Here is a 19463-nt window from a genome sequence, read left to right on the forward strand (position 1 = left end):
AGGAAAAATACTGAAATCCGGCAATGTTGCTTCATATGCTGCAGTGTAACTAATAAAAACCATTTTAACTGAAAGCACTAACATAGTTGCCAAACATAACGTGGGATAAATCTTAAACAACATATGAATACATTTTTAACACAGAAAATCTTCTCATTTCCATTGGTCAAACACTATTGGTCGATTATTTCTATTCTTTTCAGTTTCAGCCGGGGGGTTTCAGTGAGAAGGTTGTTTTCAGGATATCCGTCAAAATAATGTTAAGTTAATAGTGTTAAAAATCTATAACGAAAATGTTTAAATAGTGTTAAAGCTGAATTAGAGGTAAGCTTATTATTAATGCAATAATGCGTGTGATTTCCCTATTGTATAGAATTAAGCTTGTTATGCCAAAAATTGATTTAAAAAGGCAAACAGGGTTTGTCTACAAAATGTATTTTTAGAATGCGGTAAGTAATATTGGATATCGTAAGTGCCTTTTTGATTCTAACCGGCACAACCCAAATAATTTCATTGAAATATCAACATTATTTACCAATAATATGTGATTAAATTGAGTTGTCAATGAACTTATTAAAATGGTAACCTTAAACAGTAAATGGAATTATAGTATAAATCAAAATACACTTGACCTCAGTTATAAATAGGTCAAGATATCTCGTTTTGTATATTCCCGGTTTTAATATCAATAATGTTTTCAGAAATATAATTTATAATACATGCATAATTTTAGTTTCTTTTTACTCATTTTTTACTTGATATCTTTATCTATTTATGAAAGAATAATTTCATCTATTTATAGTATTTTAATTATGTTTTAATATGTATTAATAAGAAAGTTTTTGTGAAACACATAGAATCTTATTATGTTGATATTACTTTTTTGTGTGGTCTACATTTTGTGGCTATTGGATTAAAAGATTAGAATGCATGGGTTATGGCTGGCAAAGGAATTAGAAGTTAGGGTCGATGTAGTTATAACTGACGTTCGTAAGTAATCCTTTAAATGATCTATATAATTCAAATTCAATACGGATAGGTATTATATATATATATATATATATATATATATGTATATTAGTCAATTTATATTATTTTAGAATTAATAGTCCTTATATGTGATAAAACAATAACAAGGACTACTAAGTGAAACTATCTAAATATATAATAATTTTCTTAAAAACATATTACCAAATTAAAAAAATATTTGCAAAATTTATTTGCTCGTTATAAAGGACACCATATAAATACAGTGAAGTACAACTGAATTTTAGTTAGTAAATTAAATATATAATAATACAAATCTACAACTTTTTGTTTAAAATAGGAACAGACTATATTGTTGAAATATTTTTTTTGAATAATGGTCACTATTTCCCAATATATTAAATCAGTGAGTACTGATAACATTTTATAGAAGACAATAAAATCGGCGATAATCGCTTGGTTGCCTTGAAGTGCGCCGAACAGCTGATACAAGGGTCACCTGTTGTCCGAGACCAACGGTAGTTCCATGTAGCGTAAGTAAATAAAACGATGTGAACGAACTAGCAGCGGATCAACTGATGCGTGATGTTAGCGATCCAAAAATTATGTATCATTTGAAATAGTTCCAAGAAAATAGTTTAGACTCACATTAAATGTATTATTTTAACGTCAAACATAAAGCATTAGAGTATTGAAGTGACCACACGATTTAAAGACTGTACTAACAATCTCAAATAAGGATGAGTTTCTAAATGTACACAATTACGCACGTGATAAATTGTCAAATGCCGAGTGTTCCAACATAAACGGAAAAGGAAATGTTTTAATTAATTTTTGATAACATTATTAGCATTTGAATTGCTTTTATCACCATATCCCGGTGGCAGTACAACTAATTATTTTATTTTAATACATTAAAAGTCAATAGTGTGTATATTTTGATCGTTTATTACTTCTGTTACTTTTACACTACTTTGACCCATTAACAAAAAGAATGATGTCATATCGAGTCGTCTAAAATAGAATAAAATAGTATGTAGATTGCCCTATTTGTTAATTAATGTGTGTTTCGACCCACCTACATATCTACATTATGGCGAATTATACTTAAACTTCCAAAATATATTGTACTATATAATAGCTAATGAAATAATCAATTGAGAAAAGAGTAATTCTTTTATGGTTTTTTCAAAGTGAATTTATTATACATAAACTAACCAATACCATGTGTCTCATTGATTAATGGCATTTTTTGGTAAAAAAAAAAGAAAACTGAAAAGCAATGTGTCACTTGTGAAGCCAGCTCTGCACCATTTGATTATTTTTTGCAGTGACAGCAACAAATGGTAGTCGGATGGAGCAAGATCCGAACTATGCTTCAAAACTTCCTAGCCAACTCCCTTTTTTGCCTCGAATTTTTAAAAATGTCTATAGCTTATTGATAAATTTTATTATATTTATATAGATAAATAGAACGATGTGTAGGTTTTATTGGTGGTACGGGTGTAAGTTCGTCAGTGACATTTCCATTGTATGTTCCATAAAGAAGAAGCCAGAGTGTGGATATTCCCTTTTTGAAAACTCCTATAAAATGCAAATTAAAATTACAAAATCTTAATTGGAATGATTTGAAGCATTCACAAGATAGTCCAGACTTAGCATCCTCTTATTACTTTGTCCAATGTCTGCAGTGCCCTCTTAGTAAAGTCTCACTTAAAAACCACAGAAGTTCTTCCTCAATATAGATAATAATAAAGCATATATGGTTCAACCACTTTATATTCACCCTATTACATCCATTTTATTCTAAAAACGCCAGAAAATTTGAAAGATTATTTTCATTAAAAATTGTATTACCAACATGTCATTATTTTATAAAACACAAAAAAACATACTAAATGCTAGCCTCTTGTTAAGCAATTAAAAGTAATTTGGGTCGATTTCATCGTATAAGCTGTTGCTCTGATAATTTCGGTTAGCAAACAAAGACTTCTTGACGTTCTAAAAACATTAAGATGGTTTCAAATTAATGTTTCAGTAATTCAAATTAATACCATTACGGTGTTTAACATAACTATATCAGGATTGATTAATACTGTATGTATTAATGTATTAAATTAATTATATTTCTCTCATAATAGACTAAAAGGACTAATTTAAAAATGGTATGTTACTGAAACTTATTTTCACAGTATTTTCAATACAAGAACAGACATATATATGATATATAAAATTAATAAATGTCTGTATACTAAAACATAGTAAAATATATGCAAACTGTCTCAAGAACTAACACTCACTAACATTTTTTAAATTGAATTTAATTAAATCTAATTTCCATTAACTTTCAATAATCAACAAAGTATTAATAAGTGTAAATTACTACGCTACTGAACATTATCATAAGACATAAGTGTACATGATCTTTCTTTACTTTTATGTTATGAAAATAAGTATGGAATAATAAATAAGCAAATACATATTGTAATAAACCAATTAAAGCCGTGTTCCATCTATGCAAATTATATAGTTAGTTTCATTTTAAACCCTGCATATTTTCATTACTTCATTTATGTATTTATATAGTCCTTTATTTTATGCATATTTCTCACCTAAAATATATATTACAAACACGATAAATACACCAGGTTGGTTAAAACAATAATTTCTTTAGCTCAATATTTAAATAAATATAAAAATAATATATAATAATAAAATTGCATAGTTCTTTACTTATTTATTTAATTTTTCGGTCTCGCCTTTACAAATAGATCTGTTTTAGTTTGCATTCCATGGCTTTCATTTATCCAAATTCTATGAAACTAACTGTTAATATTCTATGCTATATTCATTTTAACTTTTGTTGCACAAGTTAACGTATTTATTATCTGCAATATTCAGTTAGTGATATCTTAAAAAAATAAAAACTAATGAAACCTGAAATTAATCAGGAGTCAGTACCACTAAAATTTACAAAATTATCTTAACAACCTTTAAAATTACCTTTAGTACAATGATATACGATGTATATGTATAAAACCATATCAATAATAACAGTCCTTAAGCAAGAACAATTTTTTCTTTCTTCGCCAGACATCAAATTTCAATCAATATTATGATTTCAAAAGTCTAAATGTCTTCTAAGTAAATAATAATAACTCTAATAATTCCAACAATACGGGAATAATCGAAAGTAGCACAAAACACTGCTTAAAATTAAATAACTTCATTTAATAATGTTTTAATCACTCACTTTCCATTTTAATATCGTTTAAAATGTAAAAAAACAAACATTCACTTAATTTTAACGAACACTGTCCTTTATTTTATAAACTTAAAAAAACTTTATCCCTAGCGAGATTTGCTCCTAGTACATTAGAGCCTGGGAATTAAACATTTAGCCCGCACGTCTACCCGCAAGGTTTGTTTATTTATTTTTATCACCGATCTGTCGGTTATACCAGGTCGCTTGATTTGGGCGTTTTTCGTTTTATTGAAATATATTTATTTCTACCGTTTATTTATTACGTAGAAATATTAGGTCTAAATATTCTTCCTCGATCTAAGCTTTAACTGTAGCAAGTTTTACGCCTCCAGGTGCCCCCGTTTTCTTCAAAAAGGAAGGAAAAATTGTCGCTAAGTTTATGATTCATCATAAACGTCATGTAAACATCAATGTCAAGTAAATATAAATGCCTCATCGTTAATGTAATTACTTTAGGAGACAAACTGTGTATATTTATATTATTTTATCCTATTTAAAAAAAGGATAGGTATACCTGAAAAAACTAATATTATTTGTCCTTATGTCGAATATTACTAAGCCTCACAGTTCAGTGTTAACATCTCGTAAAATAAAAATAAAAATTGACGTAATTGTTGAGGATAAACTTACATCCGCTAGTTGTAGACAATTAGTTGGTACAATCAAAACAATTCATTTATGTTGCGTACAATATTCATTCGTGTCAACTTAACGTTCTTAATCGTTAACATAACTTAACGATTTATAATTCATTCTAGATGTTGAATACATTTTTTATATTACAACGGGTGCTATAGTAAAGAAACGGCATTAATACTTTTATAGTTCTACTTTTAATTATTAAGTTAGTATGAACAACATTCTTGAAAATATGATTGTTTTTATACTATTTTAATTATATTCAATTTCACATAATGTTAAAATTCTCTAATATTATATATAACGTTTTATGTGTTTATCATTGTAGGACTTTTGAGGATATCAACCATACAAATAAACATAATATGGGCTACTCTATTTTATTATTCTTGTTTATTACGTTATGTATGTAATAGTTTTACTAAAACACACATATTAAGTATCAGGCAATTCTCTTATATAATATTTGGTGTATCAAAAGCGTTTTAAGTTTTAAATATCAACACTTCACAATTTTCTTTAAAATTACTTTTATTTGACGATATAATTAATCACTTTTGAACACTATCTGATAACGTTTTAAGGCTAATAACATTTCATGATAATAGAAAAGTCGGTTGTTAGGGCGAAGGAATAGATCTGACTTTCTTCTTCAAAAACAAAATGTTTAGCCGCCAGGAAGTTGTCGATTGTGATTTTTGATAATCAGGTTATCAAAATTCAGGTCAAAATTGTTCATCGTGGCCATGTAGAAGCTTTGCAAGCCATTAACTCAACTTTCTACTGCTGGAATTTTCTTCTGTTACGATTACGTTAGACGAAAATAGAAAGAGCTTAGCTGGAAAATATTTATGCATTCACCGTAGAATGAATTAATAATTTTTTCAACCTCTGCAAAAGTTTTGATGAGGTAAAGATAGTTTTTCACCTAAAAATCTCATAGGTTATAGAATTCAACCTCTGCAAAAGTTTTGATGAGGTGACGATAATTTTTCACCTAGAAATCTCATAGGTTATAGAATTATGATTTTATCACCAAAGTGGCAACCGTCGCGTCGGTTGGCGCAGTGGTTTGGCGACAACCAGAGTCTAATTCTTGAAACGCTTGGCACCCGAAGTTGCCAGTTCTTGTCCATTATAGATATATTTGAAGAAACGAATATAAATAAAATAAGTTATCTTGAATTAACAAATTAACCTAAATTTTCTCTTGTAACTCGAGTTAACAATAGCTCATTTGGCATCCCCCTTATGTCTACTTCATAAGCATCCATTTATCTTTATAATCACACAACGATATATAACCAATGCATTTCCTCAACATTTTTGACAACACGTCGTAATATTGCCACATTAACTTAGAATTTTGGTTTACGACATTTAGCGGTTTTAAAGAATTTGACATTTGACAATATGTTCGGCCAATACCAACACAAATCTAATTTTATAGATTGATTTGTTCCGACGCATCAGACAGTACTCTGTCTTTTTTTAATTAGGATAAAATGAGAAAGAAAAATCCGCTCCGAAGTTAAAATGAATTTAACATTTTTGCAATCCACCTTTGCAAGTATATTGGACGTCATCTATGACGTTTTATTGTAAGATTTATATATATATATATATATATATATATATATATATATATATATATATATATATATAATATATATATATATATATATATATATATATATATATATATATATCAATAGTTCACACTCCAATTAACATATTAACTGAAGACATTGTCCTCATCTCTATGTGTTCTCTTGGCCTTATTTATCCATGTTTAAACGCTTGTACCGTCCCTTTTATACCTTATATCTCTGGAATTTAATCGATTTGCTTGCTGAATATCTTTCACGATTTAATAAGTATAATCTTTTCAAATTGCCGTATTTCATATATAACATTAATTAAAATAATAAATGTCTGTATATAAAGATAACTATAATGTAATTAAATCTAATTTCCATCCAAGTTTCAATAATCAACAAAGCATCGATAAATTTAAATTACTGTACCACTAAATATTTTAACAAAGTATCATAAGATTATTTTCAGAACTGTAACCACTTCATAGCATCAAATAAAAGTATGCATGATCATTCTTTACTTTTATGTTATAAACATATGGAATAATAAATGAAGTAATATATATTTGTATATGAAAACAGAGAATATATAAATAGAACTATTTTGACATTAATATTTAACTTTAGCATATATATTAAAACAATAACGAACACAATTAGGTAATTTATTTTTTACCATTTAGAACCATAGTATTTACAGAAAAATCTTAATAACATTTAGAATTACCTCTAGTACAATGATATACTATGTCTCTAGAACCATATCAATTACTCTCAATTGTTAAGCAAAAACATTTTTTCTTAGTAGTTCTCTATTCACCATATAGCAAATTAAATCAAAAGCTGATTTCGAAATTCTAAATAACCTTTGGGCAAATAAAACAGATGATTCTTTCTATAATCGAATTTTGTTAATCTATAGGATGAAATTTTCGCAAATGTCCCGTTTTTCTTTTACAGCTGTATATACCTTCCGATAAAACAAACACATTAATTTGTTCACTCTACAAAAGATGTAAAACATAAATTTACGTGATCGTACTATTCTTAATCGAATTTTGTCCAAACTTGCCATAACAGTTTAATAGTTCCATCTTCCATATATATAACAGGTCAATTATTTTGGCAATATTAGTTTTTTTATTCAACATATTTCCCTTCAAGGGTGGTACACTGATTATAGAGAGCCTCCAACTTTTCGATACTATTTTAGTAGTACTATTTGTCCTTTGCTTCAAAATAGGCCTCAGTTTCGGCGATCATCTCGTCATTCGAGGAACATTTCTTCCCAGCGAGCAATCTTTTGAGATCTGAAAACAGGAAATAGTCGCTGAGGGGCAGATCTGGAGAATACGATGGATGTGGAAGCAACTCGAAGCCTAGTTCATGGATATTTGCCATCGTTTTCACTGACTTGTGACACGGTGCATTATCTTCAAAGGGTCCAATAACTCTGTGTATTTCATTCACGCTTCATTTTTCAAGGTAGTCAAAATACAGACGCCATAACCTTGTCAGCCGACTGTTGCGTTTCCTCATGCTTTGGAGCGGGTTCATCGTGTGCAGTCCACTCAGGTGACTGTCGATTGGACTTCGGAGTGAAATGATGGAGCCATGTTTCATCCATTGTTATATATCGACGCAAAAGCTGGGGTTTATTACGCTTGATCATCTTCAAACACTGCTCCGAATCATCAACTCGTCGTTGTTTTTGGTCAAAAGTGAGCTCGCGCGGCCTCACTTTGTAGAGAGCTTTCTCATACCCAAATATTCGTGAATGATATGATGTACATGTTCAGTTGATATCTTTAGGGTGTCTGCTATTTCATTCATTTTCAATTTACGGTCATTCAAAATCGTTTTGTGAATTTTTTAAATGTTTTCGTCGGTAACAACCTCTTTTGGACGTCCACTGCCTTCACCGTCTTCGGTGCTCATTTCACTACGTCTAAACTTAGCATACCAAGCGTTGATGGTTGATTTTCCTGGGGCAATGTCCGGAAACTCGGCATTAAGCCAAGTTTTTGCTTAAGCTGTATTTTTCCCCTTCAAAAAGCAATATTTTATCAACACGCGAAATTCCTTTTTATCGGAGGGCTAGTGCTAACTGAAAAACATTAGGATTTAATTCTAGTAGCACCATCTATGTGTCAGGCCGGGGACTTTTCAATTGACCTATTATATATATATATATATATAAATATAAATATATATATATATATATATATATATAAATATAAATATATATATATATATATATATATATATATATATATATATATATATATTAAAATTATTTATTTACACAGTTATGATACTTAACGACTTCAAACAGTCACTTAATGTGTACGAACATTATCCTTTATTTTATATTATAAACTTTTTTAAACGACCGTTAGCCCCAGCGAAATTGGATCCTAATACGTTATTGTCAGCAAGCTAAACTCTAAACTCGTAATTAGTTGCTCTCGTGCCTAAAATATTTGTTTATATATTTTGTTTGTTGCTTTGGGCGTATTTCGTTTTATTAGGCCTAAACATTCTTCCTCAATGTAAGCTTAATGCCACGGTTAGCAAATTTCACGCCTCCAGATGCCGCCCCCTGTCTCAAAAAGGGAGACATTTTCGCAAAGCCGATATATATAATGTATCGATACTTCCATGCAGTTTTGAGTACCTCTAACCCTTAGGTACACTCTTATAAATCCTCCTGATTGATTACACTCGAATTTAGAGGTGATATTTTTATCAAAATAGGAGCCCGCGAAGTTAATAAGTGATGATTTAGTTGTTTCAATATTATTTTTCCACACCTCAAAATCTTCAAGCGAGTCTTTCTTTTTATATGATCAACGAGCTGTGATTTTGATGAGATATGCCCACATAAAGGGCATCGAGTCATTTTTTTTAACTTTTACATTCTCAATGTCAATTGTGCCTAAAATACAATTAATTTACTATAGACTTTAATTAAATTTGCAAAATTAAAATTGAATATATACGTATCTGGATGGTATTTGTCATATGTCTCTTCATATTAGAATTGCTTTATTGGAAACGAAGCTTTTTTGATACTACTCTCAAATCAATGACTTATCCATTACTGCCTACATTTTATAATTATAAAAAATATGAACTATCAAGAACTACTGGAGATCTTACCAGTGTCAGGGTCAAAATAAAGATTATAGATCTTGATCGCGAAATGGCAACGTAGCGAAATCAGGCGGAAACTGGCAAAGCTGACCGAATGCCGACTGGGATTATCTAGAATTAAGGCGACAGGAGGGTTCTCCTGTTGTTGCGATTTTCCCGACTTCGAGTCCTGCTGGGACATAGTTGTAAATATATGTTTGTGATTGGTTGTTTATAATTGTTATGGTCCATAAAGCAAGAGTACAAAATGTGACAAGGAAAAGCATCCCAATCACTCCAATAATCAAGCTGGAAAAAAAGATTAAGTGTCTTGTGGGATGATCTCTAAATTGCTCGCTTGCTGTCCTTATTGTATAGGGCCTTGGTTCGAAGCCCATGACAAGCAGATAGGTCCAGTCCAGTCAGTGATGAGATCCAGATGGTTCTCTTCAAGGTTCATCCAATAAAAATTATTATTAGCTCATGAACGTACTATAATTATTACCTAACATATCTGTATCTCCAATTATTTATATATTTCTTATGCCGGAATATTTTTTATAATACACACCGTTAAGTATTATCATCATCATCATCAATAACATCCAGTAATACCTACACTTCTTTTAGTTTTATTCAACCACACATAAACATGACGTGAAGATGCTACGGTATTCCGAAATTCCAAGAGATATTTCCGGAGACAGCCTCGCCGCTCTAAAAATTCCAGAGGTAAAGCAGTTCGCGTTGGATTAGTTCGCGTCTGACCAATCACGATGTTTCAGAACTCTGACGATATTATTTCCTCCCCGAAATACTCCTCTTCGGACCTGAACACATCTAAAATCGTCGATTCATTCAACGAATGTAGTACAAAATTCTCGGATAACAGGCACCGGAAGATATCAACCCCGACCGTATCCAGCGGACCGGGACCACCTGGAAACTACTATAATTATGGGTGAGTATGTTTTTTTTATTCTTGTCTAGAGGAAAGTCTTTATAAGTAACTTTTAAAGTTACAATACAGGATAGGCCCAATTATTGATTTTTACAAAATTACTCCAGGGTGGTTTTAATTATATAAAGTTAATTCTGCTAAATTAAAAATTTTGAGGTACATTCGAATTATTATTACTAATGTTTTGAAGAATTTTGTAGAGATTTGTAAATACGGTCGGCCAATACCAACACAAATCGAATTTTACAAACTAATTCAGTTACGTATTCCAACGCATCAAAACCATTCTGTCTTTTTTTAACTAGGGTAAAATGGGAACCAAAAAATCCGCTCAGGGCTCAAGTTTACATTTTTACAAACTGCATTTGGCAGTATATTCGACGTCATCTATGACATGCAGTTGGCTGTTTTATTAGAAGGGTTCTACCTCAAAGTTTCCATGTTTAGAAAAATACATTTTAATTATTTTGATCCATAATCATGAATAAGAAAATGAATGTATGTTCATCAGTCTCGCTTAAACTTGAAAACGACTGAACCGATTTGGCTAATTTTGATTCTGAAATATTTGCAGAAACCCAGGGAAGATTTATACGGCGAGAAAGCATGGAATAATTACTAGAGAAATAGCAAAAACAAAAATTATGTTTTCCCATATAAAATGTCATTGTCACTGACAGATATTCAGAGTCAAATATTTATAGATGCGTTCGGAAATTTATTTTGGAACTGTTGAATTCTGATCTAGATGTTCGATTCTAGTAGTAACATACGTCAAAAATAAGATATAACTATGTACTAAGGGCAATTTCGAATCGTATTCAAATATATAATGACTGTTTTATTGTTTACTTTTTATTATCACAACTATCTTTACTTTTATTATTAAGAATGCCAAGAGGAAGAGAACCTGACTTAAGTCATATTGGTATGTCACGAGGTTCGAGAGTGACTAGAAATGAAATAGATAGGAAACTGAGCGATTTCACAGGAGTAATGCTCTTGTGATCGAGGAACGGGCAGCATTTCATTACAATTCGAAAAGAAATTATAGTACAACAAATGAGTAACAATTGAGGAAATGACAATTGTTTGTCAATGTTGTAAGGCATACAAATGCTGCGGTGAATCCACCTAGGTTATGTTGTGCCGGAGGAAATCATTCTAACTATTTCTTGACCAGCATTCACAAATGTGATGGTTGTTTCCAAATGGCGGTCGTTTGGTACAACGCATATTGTAGAGGAACATTTCATATCCACTCTAAAGGTGTTATACAATGAAATCTTTTTGGTAAGATTCAAATGTATGTTGAAAATAAGTTAACAACATCTTGAGCAATTGCAGATAGAAGGAAAATATATCGCTTGCTAGGAACGCACGCTGTTTTCACTATCAGATGCAGAATATCAATTCTTACAAATTTATACAGAAATTGATAGACGATGTTCTCACAATCCAACAGTGAAACGAACTATTGACCTAGAACTATAAATGTGTATCGGTGAATTTTTGAGGTGAAAATTGTTTTACGTTTGATACTTTTACTCTTGTTAAAATAAATATAATCATACTTTTGACCTAAATAAGACAAGTCAAGTTTTGAATATTTCTAAATTATTATTATAAATCTCTGTTGTCATATCTATTATTTATAATTGTTTTCTAGTCGGGCATATACTTTTTTTATATAACAACTACATATAACTTTTATATAACACTATAACAACATTTTGCAATAATAATAGAACTAAATCTGATGTCATCATTGGTCGCCGAAAGGTCCTTTTTCATGACAACTATTTGACACTCAATTACAACCACGCGAATTAATTAAAATCATAGAGAAACTCGATCGATTACTCTATGATTAAAATATGATTAAAATCTAGTTAATGAATGAAAAGGGACGTTAAACGCCTCAATAAATCCAATCCGAACGAAAAAGAATCCAATATTTTCTATATGATCCGATTTAACACTTATCCGTCACATAAACTTTATCCCCTTTTTCAATTTGGTTTTACTTTTTCAGATCAACGCTTACCCCAGTACCTGCTCAAGCTAAAACTCAGAGTCTGCCCAACAGAGCTTGCCATGGACCCTGTCGCCAAAACTATAGTTGCGCCATTTTCGACATCCTACGAATACCGGCCGAAGATTTCGCCGCTCAGCTCACCATCCTTGACTGGCCCGTCTTCTCCAACATTCTGCCTGACGAGTTGACCAGTTGCGGATGGAATAAGAAGAATAAACTAACGGTGGCTCCCCACGTCGTTGCATTCTCCAGGAGATTCAACCATGTAAGTAACTTGAACAAATATCAGCGGAATATTCATAGAAATGTGTTAACACTTCATTCAACAATTAACTCCTGGGCCTGACATAGAAATGACTCCATCAATAGTCACAGTTACCTTCAAATCATTAATAGTAAATGTTATATGAGATTATCGGATGTTGAGTGAAAAAAATATAGGATAAATAACCTCAAGTGATACCCACCAAATCTGGCATCTGACTATTAGCTACTTGCAGGTTTCAAAAAAATACTTCTAGGAAAGAGGTTTAGCTGAAATAAAGTTGTGGTTAAAAACAAAGACAAATGGTTCTACGGACAGAGCTAGGTAAAATACCTGCTTAAATTTTAATTTAAATACAAATTACAATATCAATTCAAAATATTTTTAGTTGTGTATTTGAAATATAACATAGAGTTTTATATATACAGGGTTATAAGGTTTTTTGCTTTTGTTCATTTAGGATGTCTATGGTTTATAACTGTCCCTGTTTGCAAAAACAATAAAATCATCATCTACTTTACTACTATTCTTGTTTATCCCAGGCATTGAATGAATTGCAAGACTTCTAGCAGCCAAAGCATGTTATAACTAGAGTAGTAGCATCACGACAATATGGCTCCATTTATTTCAGATAGTAGTTTAAAAACGTTATAAAATCTTCATAGCTCTCTCTTAGTTGTGGTGCAATAACAGTAAAATGCCGCAAGTTGCAATTCTGCCAATGTAATTTGGTTCTTACAGATTATAGATTATATATTATTATATATTACAGAAAATAGGTAAAAGTTGCTGACCCGGCAAACGTTGTTTTGCCATGTAAATAATATCTAAAGAGTTTCTAGTGTAAAAAAAAAATAACTAACTTATTGCAAAAGTGTAAGGATGTGGTACATGAATGAAAAAGGCATGGAGCGCTTTGAACGATGAGGGAATATTAAAATAACAAAACACCAAACATTATTTTTTTAAATTTATTATAATTTATTTTAAGTAATAATTATTTATATCATTAATTCATTACATAATATTAACCTCTTAATGCTACAGCGTGAACAATATTTTTTGTTAGCCCGTCTTTAGCTAATACAAACAAACTTGATGGTTTACCCACTCGAGAGCATGCAACGTATAATTGTCCGTGTGAAAAACATGGTGTGACCAAGTGATAATAATTGATGTTATCGAGCGGGATAAAAAATGATAAAATTATTAAAATTACTATTAAAAAGCAGGGTTGGTGATAGAAAAGTGAAAATTTAGGGTTGTATGTATTTTTAATACCCTTAAGGATTTGAAAAATAGATAGTAGCCGATTCTGAGACCTATTGAATATGCATAAAAAATTTCATAAGAATCGGTCAAGCCATTCGGAAGGAGTATGGTAACGAACATTATGACATGAGAATTTTAGATGTAAGATACATTATATTAACTGATGCTCAAGACGCTTTTTATGGCTTTAGATATGGATATGTATTTGTATTTTAATTACGTATTTTAATAACAACTAATTTAACTATTGCCCAACCCTATCTACGAATAAAGTTTTTAAAAAATATTGGAGGAACGCTGACTGAACATATCACTCTTGAAGGAGTTTTATTAGATAAGCCCCAGACTTAGTAAAGTATTACCAATTAGTTTGTGTTCAGTTTAACTGGCAATTCTACAAAGCAATGACATAATTGATAGCGTAGGACGATAATATTCATGTCACATCCTAATTTTTAGGTGAGTTTCTGGGCGGTACAGGAAATTCTAGCAGGGCCTACTGTAAAGCATCGAGCTGAGACTTTGGCGTTTTTTATTAAAATAGCTAAGAAACTATACGAACTGAATAATTTGCATTCGCTTTTCGCAATAATATCAGCCTTGCAAAGTGCCTCTATTTATAGGTGAGTTAATCTCAATTCATTTATTATCTCAAACTGACAAAATTCATTGTAGATTATCTAAAACATGGGGTAGTTTGCCCAAAAAAGACCGACAAACTTTCGATAAACTGGCCGAGGTGTTTTCGGATTCGAACAATTGGGAGAATCTGCGCAGGCACATCGAAAGCCTTAAACTACCGTGCATCCCGTACCTGGGTTTGTATCTGACTGATTTGATATACATCGATATGGCCCATCCGCACTCCGGAGGTCTAGAATCTCATCAGAGAACTCTAAAGATGAACAATATACTCAGAATCATCTCGAATTATCAACACTCGAATTATTCTCACCTAGTTAGGATCCCGCACATTCAAGATTACTTAAATTCCATTCGTTACATCGAGGAGCTTCAAAAATTCGTTGAAGATGATCAATACAAGTAAGCATAGTTCAATATTTTAGTCAAATTACTGATCAGTAATGTTACAGATTGTCCCTGAAAATAGAACCGCCGTCTCAAGTGCCGACGTCCTCGACTAATAGCTCAAAGGAATCGGTTATTGCGGACTCTGTCGCTATCGCTTCGTTGAATCTCTCGCCGGCTAAAGCTTCATCAGGATCTCTTCGTTTACAAGCAGTCACGTCCGGCAGCAAGTTCATACCTGGTCACAGAAAATGTAGGAGTTTAGGAACAAAGTAATTTTTAAATGTTATTTTACCCACGTTTCATTTTTACCGATCTATACACTTTCGAGATCCAACGAGCTCGAATGTATATAGTGTCTCTCTGAATCTTATCTGTATACAAAATCGAATCAGCAGCATCACGACTATTAATGTTTTTATTTCTTCATCGTCGACGTTTTTTTCATAGATTTCGTAGTACAAGTCTCCCTCGAAATTTTCATAAAATGGGGTATTACCCCTTGAGGTAAGTTCGCGCTTACCCAATTTAGGTTCATTAAGCGTTTTGGTTTGTCCGAATCGGGCAGTATTAGAAAAGTATTGTGACTCAGTGTATCTTATTATTTTATAGCTTATCTATTGTACTATGAAAAATAGGTTGGTATCATCGTGCACAAGTATATGGTGGGCCATCCGCTGCTTTGTTTTGGATAATGCTATTATTATTTTCTAGTTTTGTGCCGAATAAGAGCCATTGCGGAATTTTTTGGAAAATTTAAAGAAATCTATAGTTGAAAAGCATCAATTGGCACTGATAAAGTTGTCAGGAGTGGTTTCATGAATTTAAGAGCTGTGAATGTGGCGTTCAATATAATATATGCAGTTAAGTTGATTATTAAAAGAAACAATCGTAATAAGCATTAACATAGTGAACACATTTTGAAACACATTGCATTTGTTTATTTGTTACAAAATCTTTACAAATCTACATCATCCCACTCTAACCACACATATTCTCCGGATATTGTTCCTTCTGATTATTGGTGATCGCATAATGGAACCATTCATTTTTAACTCATAAATTTTCCAGTATTTTCGTATCCGACTATTTGAATAAGTTGTAGGTATACATTTAAATATACAATTCTCTATAACGGTTCAGTCTTTAGTTCGAAAATTTCAAAGGAATAGAAGATCGTCTTTTCTGGATAAAAAAAAATAATCAAAACAAAAGTGTACTAATTCTAGAACTATAGAAAACGTCTTCGATAATTTGGTCCAATCCTCCAGCCAACTAAATATCACTTCTATCTGTAATAAAAACATAGAATTAACTTCAATACTACTGGACTAACTCTAAGCAAAACGAAAACTGTTTGTTACTCATCTGACCTAAGTAGCTATAAGTAGCCTATAAGCTATTCATTTATAAGGTAAAATAATTTTTGTAATATTTTCGATCTCTTCCCACCTTCAAAATCTTAATTTTATCATTATTTATGATCTTGCATAAGAAACATAAAGACACCCCTCGAGCCCTTGTAAGGAAATATAAGCGATATTCACAACTACTAATCCTCTCCATCGAAAAAAAAAATTCTTGTAGGCGATAAATTGGGAAAAGTTTCAAACAACCAGTAACATTAACAACTGATATATATTTAGAATTATAACAAGTTACATCAACAAACAGGACGGCGGTTGGACCAAAGCGTTCTTTACTATGATTCTTTACAAAATTAATTACTATGAACGACTGCCTAAAAACCTACTATGAACGGTCCAGAAAGACGTTAAGATTAAAACACTTAACAGCCCTCTCTTGTTCCGATCTATAAACTCGATATCAATCCGTATTTCGAAGAAACTAATGGGACAATAAACAAAGCATATGGCACTCGCCGATATACCGCATTATATCATTAATGCTCCGAACCGAATATTCAGATCTGTACCCACCATTAGGTAAAATATTCATTCAGTCTTTGATATATTGAGTAATGCGATCGCAAAAATAATGTAAAATGGAAACGAAGATGGTTATATTTGGGGGAGGGGGGATTTAGAATACTAGTTTACGGCCCCTAGTGCTTAAAGACAATTATTGGATATATTGATCTATAGAGCCTCACATATAATCAGATAAAATCGGCTACTCAATCTTCCTTGATCATCAAAGACAAACGCCAAATCAACTCTGCTTAAAAACCATTGGAGATTTAGAAGCATAAAATAATTCTATTCTATTTACGTATAAGGCCTATAAATTAATTTTAAAGAATTTACAACAAATTATGTTGTTTCTTAAATCGCATCGGGTACATTTGTAACCAACTTCATACTGAAGCCTCACTGACATTGCCTTCATTTTTCAGTATGTGTTATTTCGTCGAAGTGTGAATAAAAAATTCAGTGCGTGGAAAATATCTGAATTTGTACTGAATAAATCGCATTTACGGGAAATTTTACTTTTTTGTAAATGTAATTTGAAGGAAAAAACCACTGAAGATCATCGAATGCTGTATGATACCAATAAATATGTCGATATATCTACTATATGATAAATATATAAAGATGGGAAAAAATAGCGGCTAACAGTGAATAATACTTATACCGATTTTTTCACGATAAAACCTCAAATTTAAGATTATCTTTTAAACCTAATTCATAGGTCTAATAACATTCAAGGGAAAAATAGACTAATTTGTTTAGGCGACTTTAGCTACTTATTGCGGGAGTGATTTTTCAGTATTTTCCAGCGGGATTGAAAAGTTAAGCAAAGTTCAATCAATCGGTAATTAAAAGCAATAAGTATATAATGGCTAAACAAATAAAATTGCTTTAACTTTGGCTTTAATATTTCTGAAGATACCTATTTTAAAGTTACATAGAGCTTATTCACTTTGAGTGACGGGATTTTAATATGTTTAGTACAGAATATAAGCTTTGTAATTCATAAAATATTTAATTGAGATAAAAGTACAAATATATATGAATGTAATAACTGTCAAAAATGTCATAAATTAGAGCGATTTCAGATTAGAGAGTATGAAAACTCGCCGAACTATGAGAACGAATCAACAGATGGTCCAGCTTGTATGTGTACATACAATATATGAAATATTTCAAAAGATGATGTCCTTATCATTTCTTCCTAATCAATAACATGAATTTACCGATATCACCTTTTGAAAAGTTTCTTTAAGCAGTTAAGCATCGCCTGATGTACATTTTTATCAAAACGCTGCACAGTTTTATCATATTTTTTTTCTGTAACAGCACCAAAAACATTGCATGTATATTTTATTTATGGGTTTCTTTAGCGCTACTTTAGTATCATGCCAAATACATAGCTTATTGGAAACTGTATCCGATTTCTATAGATCTTCATTGAGTGATAGTTTCCTATTTAGTTGCACCTCTTTGTTTTCTGCAGTATTTTCTCGAAACCCCCTCAAGTTAATAGCTTCGATCCCAAAGATATACCAAAAACTTTTCACCTGCTTGACGACTCGGAAGTTGAAGATTCAAGGAGTCAAGTCGTTCTGGGAGACCTACCATCTCCCACCGGCGATCTACCGTTGGACGCATCACAAAGCACTGAAGAGAGCTGTACGCTTTTATCGAGGTAATTGAGGTTATCAAAGTTTCGAAAACAGATAGTCACTTGTTTTACGATCTGCAGATTACCCGAAGATAACATAAACGCTGATGAAGACCCGTGTCAAATGCAAGGTTGTGTTAGAAGAAAAACAGTTCTCAAGGAAGGCAAAAAACCGACGGTTTCGTCATGGCAAAGATATTGGCTGCAAATCTGGAGGAGCTCTTTATTATATTTTTCTCCTAAATCGTTTAAGGGGTATGATAACGGTACACTAGATCCTTATCAATTTATTCATTTTTTATATATTGAACAGACACCAAAGATCAGACTTCAAAAGGGAACCCTGTAAAATGGTGTCGTTAATTGGTTGTCAATTTTTTTACTGCGACGCCGCCTTACACCAAGACACCTTTCAATTAGCGGACCACACGAGGAGTAACGTGTACAAATTTCGAGTGGGGAGCAGGAATTTAGCAGAGAAATGGTGCCGGTCGCTTCAACATGCTGCCAATGGCGAACCCACGCCTTTGCCTAGCAATCTTATGTCGTTTGAGTGATATTTAATTACTGTTGATATTAAGTTTTTATAATTTGTACATATTTTTTAGTGAATTTTTCACATTACTTTACATTTTTTCATATGGTTTGATATTTAAAAATAAATCCTACATGTTTAATGTGTTCCTTCA

The 19463-nt window shown here is 31.6% G+C and overlaps 1 protein-coding gene across 2 annotated transcripts; it reads left to right on the forward strand.

Moving 5' to 3' along the window:
* The first annotated feature begins 185 nt into the window (after positions 1–185).
* LOC143197998 (ras-specific guanine nucleotide-releasing factor RalGPS2) lies at positions 186–19451 on the forward strand. Of its 2 annotated transcripts, XM_076406891.1 has the most exons (11): positions 186–324; positions 10255–10356; positions 10410–10585; positions 12621–12888; positions 14620–14783; positions 14836–15204; positions 15255–15461; positions 15640–15696; positions 18607–18798; positions 18856–19029; positions 19088–19451. In XM_076406891.1, the coding sequence occupies exons 2-11, from the start codon at positions 10288–10290 to the stop codon at positions 19329–19331; spliced, it is 1920 nt and encodes a 639-aa protein (XP_076263006.1). In that variant the 5' UTR covers positions 186–324; positions 10255–10287; the 3' UTR covers positions 19332–19451. The 2 variants fall into 2 exon arrangements, with proteins under 2 accessions (XP_076263006.1, XP_076263008.1); XM_076406893.1 differs by lacking the exon at positions 15640–15696.
* The last annotated feature ends 12 nt before the right edge of the window (positions 19452–19463 follow it).

The sequence above is a fragment of the Rhynchophorus ferrugineus genome, unplaced genomic scaffold (genome assembly GCF_030347505.1).
Source record: "Rhynchophorus ferrugineus isolate W39M unplaced genomic scaffold, kcgeb_rfMv2 rfM6, whole genome shotgun sequence".
Taxonomy (NCBI): domain Eukaryota; kingdom Metazoa; phylum Arthropoda; class Insecta; order Coleoptera; family Curculionidae; genus Rhynchophorus; species Rhynchophorus ferrugineus.